At 39.1% G+C, this 16,839-nt stretch overlaps 1 protein-coding gene across 15 annotated transcripts in view; it reads left to right on the top strand.

The window, feature by feature from the left end:
- Positions 1-16,839, top strand: part of ablim2 (actin binding LIM protein family, member 2) — an 81,125-nt gene that overhangs the window by 49,148 nt on the left and 15,138 nt on the right. For 4 of the 15 annotated variants that reach the window (XR_003842157.1, XR_003842162.1, XR_003842156.1 and 1 more), the window contains exons 4-14: positions 1,430-1,542; positions 1,833-1,959; positions 2,901-2,994; positions 8,481-8,568; positions 9,387-9,445; positions 10,150-10,191; positions 11,778-11,855; positions 11,997-12,140; positions 13,080-13,112; positions 14,211-14,328; positions 15,235-15,513. Coding sequence is in view for 2 of the 15 variants with exons in the window: in XM_029526768.1 (XP_029382628.1) it covers positions 1,430-1,542; positions 1,833-1,959; positions 2,901-2,994; positions 8,481-8,568; positions 9,387-9,445; positions 10,150-10,191; positions 11,778-11,855; positions 11,997-12,140; positions 13,080-13,112; positions 14,211-14,328; positions 15,235-15,513 (1,175 nt within the window). In the remaining 13 variants the exon portion in view is untranslated. The remainder of the gene's footprint in view (positions 1-1,429; positions 1,543-1,832; positions 1,960-2,900; positions 2,995-8,480; positions 8,569-9,386; positions 9,446-10,149; positions 10,192-11,777; positions 11,856-11,996; positions 12,141-13,079; positions 13,113-14,210; positions 14,329-15,234; positions 15,514-16,839) is intronic. The other 11 variants (XR_003842167.1, XR_003842165.1, XR_003842168.1 and 8 more) reach the window with 9 other exon arrangements.

The following is a 16,839-nucleotide window of genomic DNA, read 5'->3' as shown; positions in this document are numbered from 1 at the left end:
AGGCTGATCACTGTATTTATATATAAACGAATAGCACTCTTGGCTTCTACATTAGCCAGACACCTGAGGTGAGCTGTGAGGCTGAAGTAAGCCCCTGTTGTCACCTTTGTTCCCGAATAGAGAGGGGATTTCAGAACATTTAGAAGTAATGACAAGAAATATATTCAGTTCACTTGCCAGATAAGAAGTAAATGTCTTGTCCTTCAAATGTCTTTCTTTCTCCTTTTTCGTGACTCTTAGAGAAACAAAAAACAACTACAGCAAGGTCATACGTGTAAAATAATCGATCTGAAAGTGACATTTTTGCAGTCCACCAATTAAGGGACTAAAGGATTGAGTATCCTCTTCACAGTTACAAGTAAAAAAAAAAAAAAAAATTAACCAGACTATGACAAGAAAGCTGAGACATAAAAATAAATTTGAGAAAGACTCAATATGTCAACCTTGAAAAATAAACTGGTTGATTTTGAATAGCCTATAATCTCCCTCTGTGTATGTGTTCGTCCCACATTATCTGGCTGTCAGAGTGTGACATTCATTCATTCACTTATCTGCTTCCGGGTCGCCAGGGGTGCTGGAGCGGGGCACACACTAGATAGCTTGCCAGTCCACTGCTTGGCCAACATACAGAGACAGACAGAGACAAACAACCACTCACACTCACACTCAGACATACAAACAATTTAGAGTCACCAGTTAACCTAAACATGATGTCTTTGGACAGTGGCAGGAAACCGGAGTACCCGGAGGAAACCCATGCAGGCACGGCACGGGGAGAACATGCAAAATCTGCAGAGAAAGGACCGAGGCTGGGAACCGAACCCATGACCTTCTTCAACAACACTAAACACTATGGCACCATGTTGCCGCAGTTGTGACAGCATTTCTAATATCACATTATCAAGCTGTAGGAAACAGCATGTGACTGTCAGTCATCTTACTCTGCAAAGGAGCTATCGGTCTTTACATGAGCAGCAGCTTTGTTGAGATATCATCATTGTTTCATTATGTTTGCAGTGTCTCCTAAATGTCACAGTGGCCCTTTTTTTTTGGTTCGTAATACATGGCAGTATAATGATTTGTTTATTTTGGAGCAGCAACAGAAAGGTCTGAAACTTGTATGCTAAATGAGATACTTTTTCTATATATACAAGGCACCAACCCAATCGATCACTTGAATGTTGTAGCTTATGAACACCAAGACTTATAGACTTTAAACTTGCATCATGTTGCAGTGACACTTCCCTCATTCTCCTTCAAACAGCAGTCAAGCCACCATAAACAGTTTCATACAAATTTCAATTAAGTAAATTATGTCCCATGATTTTGTTTCAGAGCCGTAGAATAAATGTTTAAGTTTTTGAGTAAAAACAAACCTTTAGCGTGGACCCGATTGACCAAAGTTCTACCTATTTCTGTTTGTTTTCAGACAGCCATTCCCAGCCGGTGACCGAGTCACATTTAACGGAAAGGAGTGTATCTGCCAAAAGTGTACCCAGCCTTTGCCTGCCAACAGTCCTGCGCCCATACAGGCTGTCCACAGTCAGTACTCAGTGTTTATGTTTACGTCTATGCCCTGTCTTTTTTGAAAGCATCAATCACCCCACAAATAAACTTTTTCTGCTTTTGTATGCTGTTTGTTGCTGTAATTTTCTATTCCATCCCTTAAATTGGCACTTTCTTAAATTGCTTAAAATCATCCCCCTCTAACTTGTATTCCTCTTTTACTCAATCAAGTGCTATTGAGATTAGAAATGAGAGTTGATAAACTTTAGTACAATTTCTCATTAAATCCTTTGTCATTCCCCTTCATCTGTCTATACTCTGTGCAGATTGCTGCGGCTGTGGGAAGGAGTTTAAGAATGAACAGTCTCTCGTAGCACTGGACAAGCACTGGCACTTGGGATGCTTCAAGTGTAAAGTCTGCAACAAGGTGCTCAATGCCGAGTACATCAGCAAGTACGTTAGTTTTTGTTTGGAAATGAACACTAAACACCACCGCATATTTAATGTTGTTGCCACTAAATCATGTTCTCCAAATTTCTTTGATTATTATTACTGGATTACTATATTAATATGCCTAATGTTGAGTGTCTGCTGACATTTCCATTAATTGTCATTTTCCAAGTATGCAAAGATGACTGCTTACCGAATGGATAGGTTACTGGTGCCAAAGATACAATACCATCTTGACTATTGATTTAAATCTCTCATAATATTATTTTGTTTAAGTATTAATTATTGCCATTATTTTTATTCAATCTCACCTGTAAAGAAAAATGCTAAAAAGCAGGAAAAGGGTGTAGTTCCAGCCTCCATACACTACCTGCCACCCATAAAGTTTGGAAGTACAGTAGCTGATGGAGATTTATCAGCTACAGTGACAGGGATTGGTCTTGAGAGTTGAAACAACTAAGTGATGATGCGAGACTCAGAATCAGAATCAGAAATATTTTATTAATCCCAGGAGGGAAATACTGCAGTGTCAGTTAGTACAATGTTGATTTTGCTGTGAGATTTTTCCTGTAGAGTTAACAATTAAAGTTAAATCTTGAAATCAGACATTTATCTTGCATTTAGTGGTACTGTGCCTAAATTCTGAAATGCAAAGTGAGTATAGATAGCCAAATGTAGTCCAAAGATAAAATATATTAAATAGAGCATAAATAATATAATGAAAATAGATGGTTAAAATCTTATGAATAATCTGCTATATTTTGTTAGAATATATTAAAATTGCTCCCCAAAATAGTAAATCATGGCCCCAATCAGCAGCTATAGATTTATACTTTTATACTTTGTTAATATTTTTATTTATAGATGCTGCTGAGTGCTTTCAGTCACTGAGTTGTATGATGTAAAGTGTATCTAATGGTCTGTGTCCTTTGTTGTTTTATCAGGGAGGGGATCCCCTACTGTGAGATGGACTACCATGCCATGTTCGGCATCCAGTGTGAGAGCTGCAAGAAATATATCACTGGAAAAGTCCTAGAGGTAATGTTACTGCCGTCATTGGCTTCAGTGAAAGTACATAATCTAGAGTAGCTATAAGCATGTCTCTCAAACACATTTAGAACAGCTCATCCAGAGAGATAAGCAAGTGAGAGTATAATGTAGGTGAAAGAATAGAACAGTGAAAGTGTCATGGATAATATCCTGAAATGGGTGGGACTGTAAAAGTCTTTGACAGTACTGACCCCATTTCCCCAAAGGCATCATTAAAATTTCATCAGATGTTATGCATAGCTAATGCAACTACATGAGCAATGCTTCTGCAAATTTCGCTGCTAGCCACGCAGCCTACTCCACCCCAGCATCACAGAGCTTTGTACTTGCATTAGCGCTAAGACGTGACGTTTCGAACAAACAACTTAGGAACAATTTTCGAACAGCCATTCGGAGTGTAACTCGTTCATAAGTTGGTGAGTGTCTTCATTCATTCATTCATCTTCTAGCGCTTATCTGTTTCCGGGTTCCACGGGGTGCAATTTAGAGTGACCAATTAACTTAAATATGCATGTCTTTGGATGGTGGGAGGGCCCAGAGTACCTAGAGGAAAGCCACGCAAGCACAGGAAGGACATGGCACACTCCACACAGAAAGATCCCAGACCTGGGAAACGAACCCAAGCGGTCACCAGGAAAAGGTGAAGCTGAGGAGAAGTGATAGTTAGATCTGACCTGCTCCGTCTATTCTGATTGGTTGGTACACTCTGTCAAACACACAGTAGCCTCGTCCTAATGCATCCCCTGTTTCATGTCAGCTTCAGTTTACAGAACTGGATTCTATCTTTGCTTCAGTGTCTTTTGTTATCACTCAGCTGCAGAAGCTCCACAGAGGCACTTGAGTTTCTGATTGAGACCAGGATCTGTCCTGGTCTTGGGCCTGCTTGGCTATTCAGCACATCTATTTTCCTCCTCTTTCTTCGCTCAGGGCTAATGGCTTTGACCTCACTCTCAACTGCACACACGTTATCTGTCCTTGTTCCCTTTCCTCCCTCCTACAGGGACAGGTCATCCTTTCATTGTCACTCACTCTCAGGTACCAGTCTGCCTCTACAGTTCTGTCTGTGCCATAAAACAAAGCTGTTCTCAAAAACACAACTAGCTAGAGGAGAGATTACACAGTTCACCCATTTGAAGCATTGCTGGTCTTCAATGCTGTATATTTATTTCAATGCTGGGGGGGCAGTTAGGAAGATAAGGTGGTGTTTGAAAAAGCAGATACATCATCCCCAGGTTGTTGTCATTTAGCAATGTGTGTGTTTGACCTCAGTCAGTTTGTGTTCCTCTGAGCTGTATAGATAGAGATGAAGAGAAAGACATGAGAGTCGTGCTGCTGGCTACATCTTACACCCAATTGAGAATTCATTTTTATAATAGCCCGTTTTTAGTCCAGAGTTGATGAGATGTAGAAGTATATCAACTGTATGCTTCATCAAGTTCAGTCCATTTAAGGGTGATCAAAGTTTGGTCTGTGGACTCCCAATGGCCCACAAGCAAACCCTGGCCATCACTCAGCATGCTCAGGGATTGAGCTAATTTTCTCCATTCATCAACATCCTAGTAACTATCAAACACTGACAGGGAGCGGAAACAGTTCAGTGGGTTAGTTAAAGAGAATCAACTGAAACCTCCAACACAGTAGGAATTGTCTTGTCTTATGTCAATATTGTCGCAATAACTGAGAGTTGTAATTCATTCTGGCGTGTGGTGAAACAGGCAAGTGTTGAGTTTGATGCCACATGAGTCTCACTTGTTATTTTGAAGATTATGAGGACCACGCTACACGTTATATTCTAAATAGTGAGACCCCAGTCCTATTTGAATTACGTCCACTTTATTAGAGATGCAATACTAAATTACTTTGATAAGCCTTCAAACTGAAGCAAATAATGAAATAATAAATTAAACAGCCATAGTAATTAAGAATAAGAATGCAATCCTGGACTAAATTTGCTGCCTTGAAAGGAGCCAAAAAGTGTACATATGAGAAAACTGGAAGCTCATTCTCAATAAGCGATAACAGTTTGTCTACATGGTAGAATATGAAAGAGGGAGAGAGATTGATAGAGTTAGATGAGACAGAGTCCATAGGAGAGGCAGTCTGAAATGAGCACAGCAGAAAGTGGCAGAATGAAGCAGCCTGTTGTTCATCTGAGGAAAGTGACATGGGATACTATCCCACGGTGGAGAGAGGGATGAGGGAAGGAGGAGAGAAAGAAAGCTTATACATGGGAGGACTACCTCAGTACTATAGAACAAAATACAACAACCTTTCTCATTTTGCTTCTTTAATCAAACGACAGACTCTCACAGTCACTGTTTAATAAACACAGCAGGTTCTGGAGTCTCGGGAGCAACAGGAACATAAGAAATGAAATGAGATCCTGTTCCTATTCCTATTCCTGTATTCCCGTCTTTGTGTGTCTGGAAATGACATGATCGACATCCTTTTTCATTTGTGTTGGACTGTCAGGTGTGGGCTTGGCTCCACGGCTGACATTGATTGGGCCCAAAGTCAGCCAAACAGGACTAAAAGCACCTGGGTTTTGGTGATGTGTGTGCTGGCTGAGTGCTCCCAGAGGCAGGTTGTCCCTCACTTATGTTCTATTTTATTCCTTTTGTCCTTTTAAAAAGTAAACTTCCAGAGATATAAACCCCACTGTCTCGTAACATCAACCTCAAAAACATAACAGACAGCGGCTTGGCTTTTTGAAAGAACAAATATTGTCATGAGATGTTTGGGACGTTGGACTTTTTGGCACGGAAAAAGAGACAAATTCAAGACCACTGAGATATCATTCCATTCCTGTAACAAGCTTCTTTTTCATCCAGTAATAAGTGATAAAGATAGGAAGCTGATTCATTCAACAATGCTGGTAACTCGCTGGCCATTATTGTTCCGGGGCTACCGAAATTATTTTGTGACTTGTGTTTGTTTTTTATTAGCAAATGTGTAAGAAGAATTTAAAAGCTGTATATTAGTTTGTGTGTCCATTGTGTTAAGGCAGAGAAACAAACAATCCTCCATTAGGATGGGGTATAAACTCCTTGGTTGGACATTGAAGGATGTTGACAAAAGTTGAAACTTACTGAAGTCAGTCTTGAAATGTTAAAATCATCATTCGTTCTAATCATCAGTAATTTGGAAGACAGCGGGGTTTGTTCATAATACTCCTCAGAAAGTGACAGAGAAGGTTTTTACATTTATCCTGAAACAACTTTTCTCCCTTTTTCCAATTTCTATAACCAGGCCTAAAAAATTAATGGCAAGACCACTGTGGCTGGAGCCAGACCTTTAAGCATCACTGACTCTGTGTGTTTGTGTGATTTTCTCTGTAGGGTTAGGTTTAGGGTTAGGGTTAGGGTTAGTCTCTTCCGATCATCTACTTAGATCAAGTGCCTTGTTTGACTGTTGTTTGTAGAGATGAAACCAGAGGACGGGCAGAACATTAAGATACAAAACCATTTTCAGAAATCAGATTGTATGCTGCCAAATGAAAAAAACTCACCAGGTCTGTACAACTCTGCCAGGTTAAAACTTGGCTGCCGTAATTTCACAGCGCTCTTTACCATGGCTGTCTTGAAATCCCCAGAAGTATGCAGGAGTGTCAGCTTTGAAAGTAAACCATGGCTGAACAGCCAAGACCTAGTTCCCAAAAACATTCAGTCATGTACTCTTAATTTCATCCTACCTTCATCCCATTCTTTTCCTTGACTTATCGGTCCTGCAGGACAATGGAAATGATCATGTTCCTTTCCTTCGTCCTTGGAATCTGTCAGAGGAAGTAACAAACTCCTTTTTATGTTTGAATCTCAATCCAGCTCTGTCCTTCTAATAGTGTTTCTAAATCAACTTCCTTTCCTTCTCCTGTATTTTTATTGGTGGTTCAGTTAAAGTATGAGCTTTTGGCATGGTGTCTGTGCTACCTTCTCTTGCTGTTATACAAGAACCTGAGATCTTCCTGCTCATTTTTTCAACTCCATGTATCTGGTTGCTTCCTCTCTCCATCTGTTGTCCGTTTGGTCAAGATAACCATTAAACAGGGTGTTATCCAAGAAATACAGGGCTGATGTCCTATTTTCTGGCATTGGTCTTAAAGGACATAACAAAGAGAATGGACATCAGAAGGATTGTTTGTATTCAGACTGCTATTAAAACAGGAAGGAATACCTTTGGGAGGTGGAGATTCCCAGACATTGGATTACTTTTGCAAAGAGAGAAAAAGAATGATCTCATTGCAGAATATCCATCTTGAGTAGTTTAAATTATTATTGAGTCACTAAATCACACATTCTTTTAAAACAGATAATTCTGCTTTTCTAATTGTGTTTTTGTTGTCATGGCACCAAACAAGAATGTTTTTTGAATTATCTAACAGACTTTTAGACTTATCAAAATCAAGATGTTCTAGAAGAACAGCACTTTTTTGAACTAATGTTTTGCTAGTTTGAGGTGTCCATCAGCAAGGCACTGGTGCCAACAACTGTTCAGATAGTTGCACCAGTAGAAGAGGGCCAAGGTGTGGCTTTAGGTCTAATATTTTGCACTTGATGAACCAGAAGAAAACCTACCTAGTAATAATAAGACTAAAGCACTGGAGTTCCCAGCAGAAGAAAGCCCCAGCACCCCAATTGAAGCAGGAAAATTCTGTACTAGGCTGGGTCCTGAGTTAGGGCTAAGCTGAAAACAACTAAGTGGATCCCTGAAGAGCCTTTGATTCCAGTGACCTGCACTGTGACTGAAGTCCAAAAGCAATCATACTATGACAGGCATATTAATCCATGACACAACATCCACCTCCCTTCACACAGACTTTTGGATTCATCATGAGAGATAACACAAACACTCATTATCCTCTAAATGTCAAGTGTTGAAATGACAACAGCTTAACACACAGGTCATAGTAAGACACTGCAGATTCATTGGAAAACTTGTTCAGAAGTTTTGTGTTGAGTGTTTTAGTGTCAGTACTGATAGTAAAGTCAAGATAAACAGCTGCTCTAAGCTTTGTCTTTGTCATTTTTGTCATTATTGTATTCTGGTAATTCATTGGTATATACTTCTTTAAAAAAGTGGAACTGCCCTGCTCTTTATGAAAGACAAGGGCTCCACCCTATGGTTAATCACGAAAGGCCATTTGTTGCTTATGTCGTAGCTGATAACACTTTAATACAGGAATGGAAATTGAAACCCAAATGACAAATATCTTTACATTTTTAATGGCCAGCTGACTTTCTTAATAGACAACTTTAGACATGCAGAAAATAAGATATAGATAAGATATAAAGTAATACAGTTGAGTGTTATGGTTATTTTGTTTTTAGGGGCTTGACATTACTAAAAGTCAATTCTACTCAATAGTCAATACAGTATATTTCTACTTTTGAATAGGAAAAAGCCGGAATAAATGGCTTGATTGCCTCTTCAAAGAGTGGTTAAACCAACAATGTATCCTGTTCTTTCTTGCTCAACAGGCTGGAGAGAAGCATTACCACCCCACATGTGCCCGCTGTGCCCGCTGTGAGCAGATGTTTGCAGAGGGAGAGGAAATGTATCTGCAAGGTAAATGCAGTTTTGAGAGCTTCAGCATTCACTACAGTTCCAACTCTCCATGTAGGTACAGTGACTAGTGTCCTAAAACACATCACTGTCGATTCTTAGATGATGTGAAGCAGTGGAACCAACAGTCGAGTGATGACAGAATTTTTTTGCTTACTCTTCTCCCTTTATCATTACTCATATTTCAATCTCTCTGAAGCCCCAAAACCTGTCTTCAGTCTCCATTTCATCTCACTTTCCATTATCAGCAGAAACCCCGTGCATTAGGGTCCCTTTTTCCAGTAGCCTGGGTTAGCAGCTTGATGAATGACTCAGGCTCAAATGTGCCTTAGTCATACCAACACAGTCATGGAGATGTTATTTACTGCTGCTGCAGCACTAGCACATAGCAGCAGCTGGCACTCTGCTGGGCTGGCATCAACTCTCATTGCGCCACCTGGTTCAGTAGGGGATGTAGCTTTCTGTTATTATAACTAGTCAAATATTATATATATATATTATATTCTAGATAAGGAAATGCATTTTAGAGTCTAGACATTTAGAGGAAAGTGAAAATATTCTATTGGATTTTTCCAATGTTGACATCCGAATATAACTTTAATCAGGACAACTGCAGATGAATTTTTGTAATGAAGTTTAAAATGCAGTTTAACGTTTTATACAATTATATGATGATTATTTGCCATAAAAAAATGGTAATATGTTTTACCATGTTTAGCATCTGATTAATTAATTATGTACAGATGCTAACATTTGCCAATATTCATGAGACAATATGAATGGATGTGACGGTTACTTTGTCTCTGTCTCTGTGTCTTCAGGATCTTCCATTTGGCATCCTCCATGTAGACAAGCTGCCAAGCAGGAGGAGAAGAGTAAGGTGGGTGGAAAAGATCAGGAACCTCAGCTTTTCAAAAGAGACATGATGCTGGCATGAAGTATTAGAGCCAAAGCAGATCAGAGCGTCAAAACACCAAACACAATAAATAACAAGTACAGATCAGCTTTCTTATCCTATCCTATCTGAACACTTCATATTTATAATCATGTAATTTTACATCAGGAGAATAAATCTTCATATATCTCACTACAGTCTACCAAGCTAGAGGTTTAGAATATAAGGCTTGCTTCCATCCACAATAAATTCTACATCTTATACTCTTTACTAATATGTTTACAATTTTACATTAATAACAATATCAAAAATAAAATAAATACTAAAATCACACATTAGCCTTAAATATTATTATTGACTACAGACAGATTTTTTGTATGTATGTCTGTAATATCTGTATAATTTCACAGGTATCATAATTAACACTTGAGTAAGTCATTTTGAATATGATAATTATGAGAGTGCGTGTCTATTGATTTTCGCTTAAGCATCTACCCACCAAAATGTGTGTGCATGTCCCTGCTTAGAGCCACATTCTCAAAAAGGTCTCAAGGCCTGTCAGTAACTGCACATGACACATGAGAAGGGGTTCCATTCAGTTCAGGACTATATCATTTATCATTCTCCACTATCTTCCCATCCTCCATCCCCTATCCTCATGCCTCATCGCAATCCCCTCTCCTTCCCAGAAGCAGGTCCGGATACAGCTCAATGACATCTCTGAGCAACAGGTTGGTGCTCCTGTATGTCCCTGCACCCACACGGACCCCAATCAACCCTCCCCACACATGACCATGCATGGGTTTATCATTATTGACACTTGCTGCTGTATTTGGTCCATGCTGAAGAGCAGCCACCCACTGTGAAGACACTGATTGTTTCAGTGTCCAATATGTGATGCCCAGTGTGTGCATGTACAGAGACAGTTTGATGAGCAAGCAGATGATCGATGTGGCATTAACTGGATCTGCAAGATACATCATCAGTATCAGTCAATCTCAAAACTCATACAATTTGGACAGCCAGAGTGGATGACATGACTTGTTTAAAAATGAAGATCACACCATGATTGTAACCTGTATTTATTGTATGTTTACATTTGTTGTGAAGGGGAAGGTTTGCTCGTTTTCAATTTGTGTGATTTAACGTAACTGATGTTTGCCGTTGTCCATGCCTGATGCAGCTTCACTAATGGAGCCACAGAACTAAGTTTGTGTGTGCATTTTGGTGTGTATGGATGCAAAGCAAGTGCTATTGAACTAAATCCTATTGCTTGTAGTGAACAAAATGATAATAACAAGCAAACAATCACATTCTTCTTCATCCTTGTCAAAACACTGGTGCTCTCCTGCCGTTAGCTGTTAGGTTGAAGTTAAGAACTTATGTTCAAGATGAAATTTAAAAGTTAAAAGCTATGCTTTTCTATGCTAAAGTCAAATAAATTACTATGATTAAGTAATTTTTTGGCAACGCCCCTTCATTATCTGATAAGACAAGTATAGCATGACAGGAAATGACATGCAAGAACAAATCTGACAAGCTGGGAATCACACATGTACTTATCCACCCCAATCACTTGGCTATTGAGTCATACATAACTCTGCTTATTTTTCTGCATTTTACAGTTATTTCTGCTCTAGTCAGTTTTCACAGGCTAATGTAAAACAAGCAATTTCTGCTAAAAGGTTTTTAGAATCAAAAATCAAAACCAAAAACCAAAGATTGGAAGATTTGCATTGTGTCTGTCCCTACATGTCATTTGATTAATTAGCTCTGTTAATGTTTTCCTAATGAGTTTATGGTCCCAGTATCTAGTTTCAAGTTTCTTCAACACAACATAATGTTTATCCTAATAGACAAATCTTGGTATGATTTAGGGTATTGCCAATGTGTAACTGACAGACTCAAACTTAAAATCAGCATGGAGAAGAGAGCAGGTCAGACCCCCCCCCGCCCCCCCCCTTCTGTTCATTGTTTCTTCTGGTTTCATAAACGATGGCAACAGACAAATTACAGCCCAAAGGCTTCAAAACTGATTCGTACAGACTGTGAGTTGCTGCTTGGTTGTTGCACATGTTTGTTTATTTTTTTGTTTTTGTTATTGTGTTGATTTTTTTTGGTTGTTGTTTTTTGTTTTTCTTTCATTGGGTTCCTTAAAAAAAGCACAAAGTCAGTTTTGCTGAATTCTGTACTAAATTTTAGTTTACTCTTTTCAAGCATGAGCTTGAGTGGATGGTCCAATGTTCCTCCATCACCCCTTCCATGGAACAGTATCAAGTATGTTTACACAATAGTTGTGCGTGTATGTGTGTTTCAGGTGACCCGGACTTCATCTGAGAGCATCACTTCAGTCCCAGCCTCCAGCGCCTCTGGCTCTCCCAGCAGAGTTATCTATGTAAGGCTACACTAGCAGGGGGCACCAGCTGCAAACACGTCAGCTTTGGAGCCTGTGTGACATGGACCGTTTGATGCATTGATATAAATTCACCAAGGTTGTGAAATATTAGGAAATGAGGTGTTTGATTCTTGCCATCAGGCCAAATTGGGAGAGGAGATGCTGGACTACAAGGACCTGGCAGCTCTTCCAAAGACCAAGGCCATCTATAACATAGACAGGCCTGACATGCTGTCCTACTCCCCATATGTCAGCTACCCATCTGAGGAGAGGCACTACGGAGAGGTAGACCAGCTCCTTAACCCTCTTAGCTTTGGGCTTCCTGTTTACTCTTCTCTATGTTCTAATGTTGAAAATGAACAAAGTAGTGATTCTTGCACCACTACTTTATCAGTACAATATTACTGTATTTCTTTGAAAGCGGTAAAATTTGTATCGCAAACACTTTAAACCTGATTATCATTTGAAATATTATGCATTAAATTATATGCAGAGAATTAATTATCTGCATAGAAAATACTTTATCTCTGCAGGTGAAGCAGGTGAATCCTGAGCCATTTCAGTTGCCAGTTATTAGAAAAAAAAAGGATGTTGTTTAATTCAGGATCCTTGAAAAGTTCCACAGAATCCCAATCAAAAGCCATGTATTATCCATTTATAGTTATTAAAGTTATTTCTGATGGTTTAGGCAATTAAAATGTAATCTATTAGAACCTGAAAAATCTATAAATGCACAATTTAATATTTATCTTCATGCAACTTTTCTCACCTGTATATTATTTACCCTACTAAAGACTGTTTTTACGAACCAAAGATTTGCTTTTAATTTTGTGTTTTGCCTTTAATGACAGCGTTGCAATCTAAAATGCATCATTTTACAGTTGAATTACCACATATAAGGCGATTTAGCCCAGAGCTAATTAATCTAAATCTAAGCGAGGATCAATGGTTTTATAATATGCATACAAATGCCTCACAGTTTGCTGTAGTTTCCTTTTGTTGCCTTTTTTCCCATTTTTCCCTCCATCATTCATTCAATTTCAAACGCACTGAGCATGCAAATTGAATGGTATACTTTGGCGCTAACTCATTCATCTCATCTATCCATTAGAATTGCCCTCCTTTGGCATTGAATGATCACTCACATGGTCCTATGGTTAGCACATATAACCTCACATAAGAGTTCATCCTAATCATTTGCTTTCTCCCCATCTTCATTTGCAGTCCCACCAGCTGCTTTCTCCTACTCCCACTGAGGTAATAGAATTCCCGAAGTCTCACTGTGCATGTCACTCATCACTTTAAGTCACTTTAAGTGTAGTATTATGTACATCTATAAGGGAAACTAAAACATTTTAAGCGGTTTGATATGTGTCAACAGTCCAAGCAGTTGATATGTTCTACTACTTAAAGGATTTTAGACCATATTCCTCTGTTATATGAACACTGTACTTCTGGTTTTGTAGATGAGGGTTAATGCCACTAGATGTCGCACTAGTCCACCAACATCTCAGACTGAAACAAATGCTTTGGCAGTCACACCACACGAGGATGGAGATTGTGTTCATCTGAACACTGCATTTTGTCAGCTTGCCTGTGAACTGTGTCTGTGTATTTAAATATGGGGAAGTCCTCTGCCTTAGGGACCCAAACTCAAAAACATTGCACTTTCCCAGGCTGGTCAACGAAACAGAGAACAGAAATTATAAGACAGCAACATGCACAGGAGAGGTGTGACTTCCTTTTATGGTCACTTACAAATTATCCTTTCATTGAAAATAGTCGATGTGTTATTTTATATTTTAAACAGAGCCTTATAAAACATTACAAAAATGCAGGATAGCAACACTGTTAAATGAATGCACACTGATTTGGAAACATGAGCACACATACATGCTGTAACAAGCTAACACGTTTGTCAATATCTAAAGTGACTGATTTGAAGGTGACACCTTGCTCTCTATGTGTTTTAAATGATGTAACCATGCAGCCAGCTTGGTTGAGGGGTTCTTCATACAACATATAAGTAATGAATGGAACAAATCTGCTGCTGTTATTATCAATAGCTACTTCTGTGAGTTAATACATCTGCAGGGACACTAGGAATAGGAATCAAGGCATAAACGTATCCATACATCAATGAAAAATGGCCCCAAAAGAATTTTGTATGTAATTTTTGCGGCTCTTCAGTTTGAAGAAAATATGACACTGTGGTTTCATTCATGCTTTGTGCCATACAATGAATCAATTTTAGTAAGAATGAAAAAGAGACACATTCCTCTCTGAAACTGTAATAGGAGTGAGTCAGTATGTGTTTTTATAGAATGCACTGATTTATTCTACTATGATTTGCAGGGCAACGGTGAGAAGTCGCCTCATCAGAGAAGGCCCTCCAGCCCCAGCTCTAACAGTTCCCTGGGGGGGCATGGACGCTATACCCCATCCCGATCCCCACAGAATTACAGTCAAGCAGGTATCACCCTCATATAAACAAGTGATATGCATGCCACAAGGTACACAATGCTGTTGTCATGATTAAATGTGTACTATTCTAAAACACTGAAGGATTATATAAACCTTCATTGCACTGTCAAAACCCATTAGATGATCTCAAAGTAACTAAGCTTGGCTTTGTATTTGCTGGTAAAATTGTCATCTGCAAAAGCTGTTATCCCCCAAATCATCTGTTCTGTTTATCATAAATCTTACCTATTATTAGAACAATATGAAACACTTACAAGTGATTTTTTTCTCTAAAGATTATTTGAGATCAATAATTGTGTACTTTTGAAATATGCTGTTTCAAGCCCCTCAAAATGATTCTTCCTCCAATCCTCTAATCCACAGCCCTTATTTGTGGTGTTATTGACAAGTTTACCTATTTGTTGTTTCGTGTTAATTTATTTTCCAATGGTTATGATCTAAATGCTGTTTAAAAGCCACTGTGGCAGAAATAAAAACCAATATCAAATACTCTGCAATACATTAATACTAGCATTTATTAATAAATTGTATATATATGTCCACTAATTATTTATTAGTGGCATTAAAACTGTAAATATCTTTTTATATATTTTACAGGTGATGTGATTCTTACTAAAAGGTCAGTAAGGTCAGTCAAGTATTGAATAGGCACAGATATAAATTTGTAGCCTAAGTTTTAAAGTGAGGTATTGTGTTGAACCAAAAGCAGTCAAATTTAAATTTAAGAAGATTATAATTAACCTGTAGAATTGTAGAGTTTAGAATCCATGTTAAAATTTCCAAAACAGGTTACGTATAAGTGTCTTTCCTTTTTCCCTGAAAAGCCCTGACTATGTATACACTGTATTCACTGTTTCTTTCAAATTTTGTTTCTGTGATCTGATTGGACATCCAGGGCCAGAGTTAAACCGTGGTGATAAATTTGGCAGCCTGAACCGTGACTCCAGTTCTCTTCCTTTGCCCCCAGCCCTCACGGGTGGCATTAAGTACCCTATGACCACTGCCAGGGACTCATCCTCCTTCCCTGTTTACTTGTCTGGTGGGAGTGAAGGGAGTGGAGGTGGTGATGGCAAGCACTCCCCCACACCAGGTGGTAGTACTGGCTTGACTTTACACCTAAATCCCACCACCTTGGCTATGTTGAAGCAGTACAACTACATCCCATACTTCAGAGGTATTAAAGCATGACCAAGACCAAGACCTGGTTCAAAGGGCCTGTTGCTGGGATCATTGTTGCTGTATGTAAATTGAGGCACATAAAACTTCCAAACCTTTGAAAAACTACCAAAAGGCTAATAATTGGGTTATTTAATTTTTAAATCGGCCTCTTTAACATGCTCCCCATCCACAATGGATTTAGGAACAGCAACAAGATTCTGGTCTTTTCTGTATTTGACTGAGATGTCTCAGTTCGCAAGAATGGACTGCTGTGATACAACCAATGATTTCAATTGAATTGGCATGAGTTGTGGTTAAGCACCAAATTAACCGTGTGCTGTAAACTCTGGGTCTCTAGCTTCACCACAGACCCATTTATTATAATGGAAACCAGAACAGCTGACCTGACGTGCCCTGAATTTGGGTTTGTAACCACTGTTTGATCATTCATGAGGGTTTGTTTTCTGTAATCTTTGAACTAAAGCCAGGAAAATGCTAACTTTATGCATGAAAGTGAACATCCCTGAAATCAGCATGGCAGACCAGTGTTGTGCAAATCTCCCGTTAGCAGTAGAAAGCTTATCCAACTACTTCCCTTTGCTTCATCTTCTCCCCATCCCCCAATCTCCCTCATGCCCAGGGTTCAAACAGGACCCCCTCCACGACCCTAAACCTAGGACATCCCTGAATCTCAGTTTACCTCCTCCTAACGGTAAAAATATCAGTAGTCTTCATCTTCTCTGTGTCTCCCCCTTCCTTAGTGGAATGGTTAGAAGGCCTTGTCATGGCGTTGTCCAATATCATGTTGTCCGGGTTCATGGGAAGCGTCGTGGGATACATTCATAGGACCGCTTAGTTTTCTCACTCTGCTTGCCATGTTTACTTGTGTGTGTGGACGTGGTTGTCGTCATGCGTGGTCAACTTGATGTCGACCTGAGTATGAAATTGATTGGTTCGGCAGTATCTTTTGGATGAAGGCCAAGAGTGATTCCATTTGTGCTTGTGTGTTGAGATTGTTGACCTGATTGTTTGCCTGCATTTAACCACTGCTCTACCTTTTAATTTCTCCTTGTTCACCACCATGTGATTTTACCCCCTTAATGTTACTTGTTTTTGTTGTTGTCAGTAATAAATAGACTACGAGTTATGGGTTTGATGATAAGATTGATATTTTTCAAAACACAGATTTCAGAAAACACAGTGCCAGCTTAGCTTACAGAGAGAACACCAAGTCAGAGAGTTAAGGTAGGTCGGTAACAACCTTTCCTCTAGTTCTTCAAGGAGGACGTTGCTGACACTTTGACACAATTGCAATAATAGCAGGATTTATATTGTCCAATGT

Source organism: Echeneis naucrates, chromosome 18 (assembly GCF_900963305.1).
Source record: "Echeneis naucrates chromosome 18, fEcheNa1.1, whole genome shotgun sequence".
Lineage (NCBI taxonomy): Eukaryota > Metazoa > Chordata > Actinopteri > Carangiformes > Echeneidae > Echeneis > Echeneis naucrates.
Note: the sequence above shows the minus strand (reverse complement) of the source record. Positions and strands in the feature narration are given on the sequence as shown.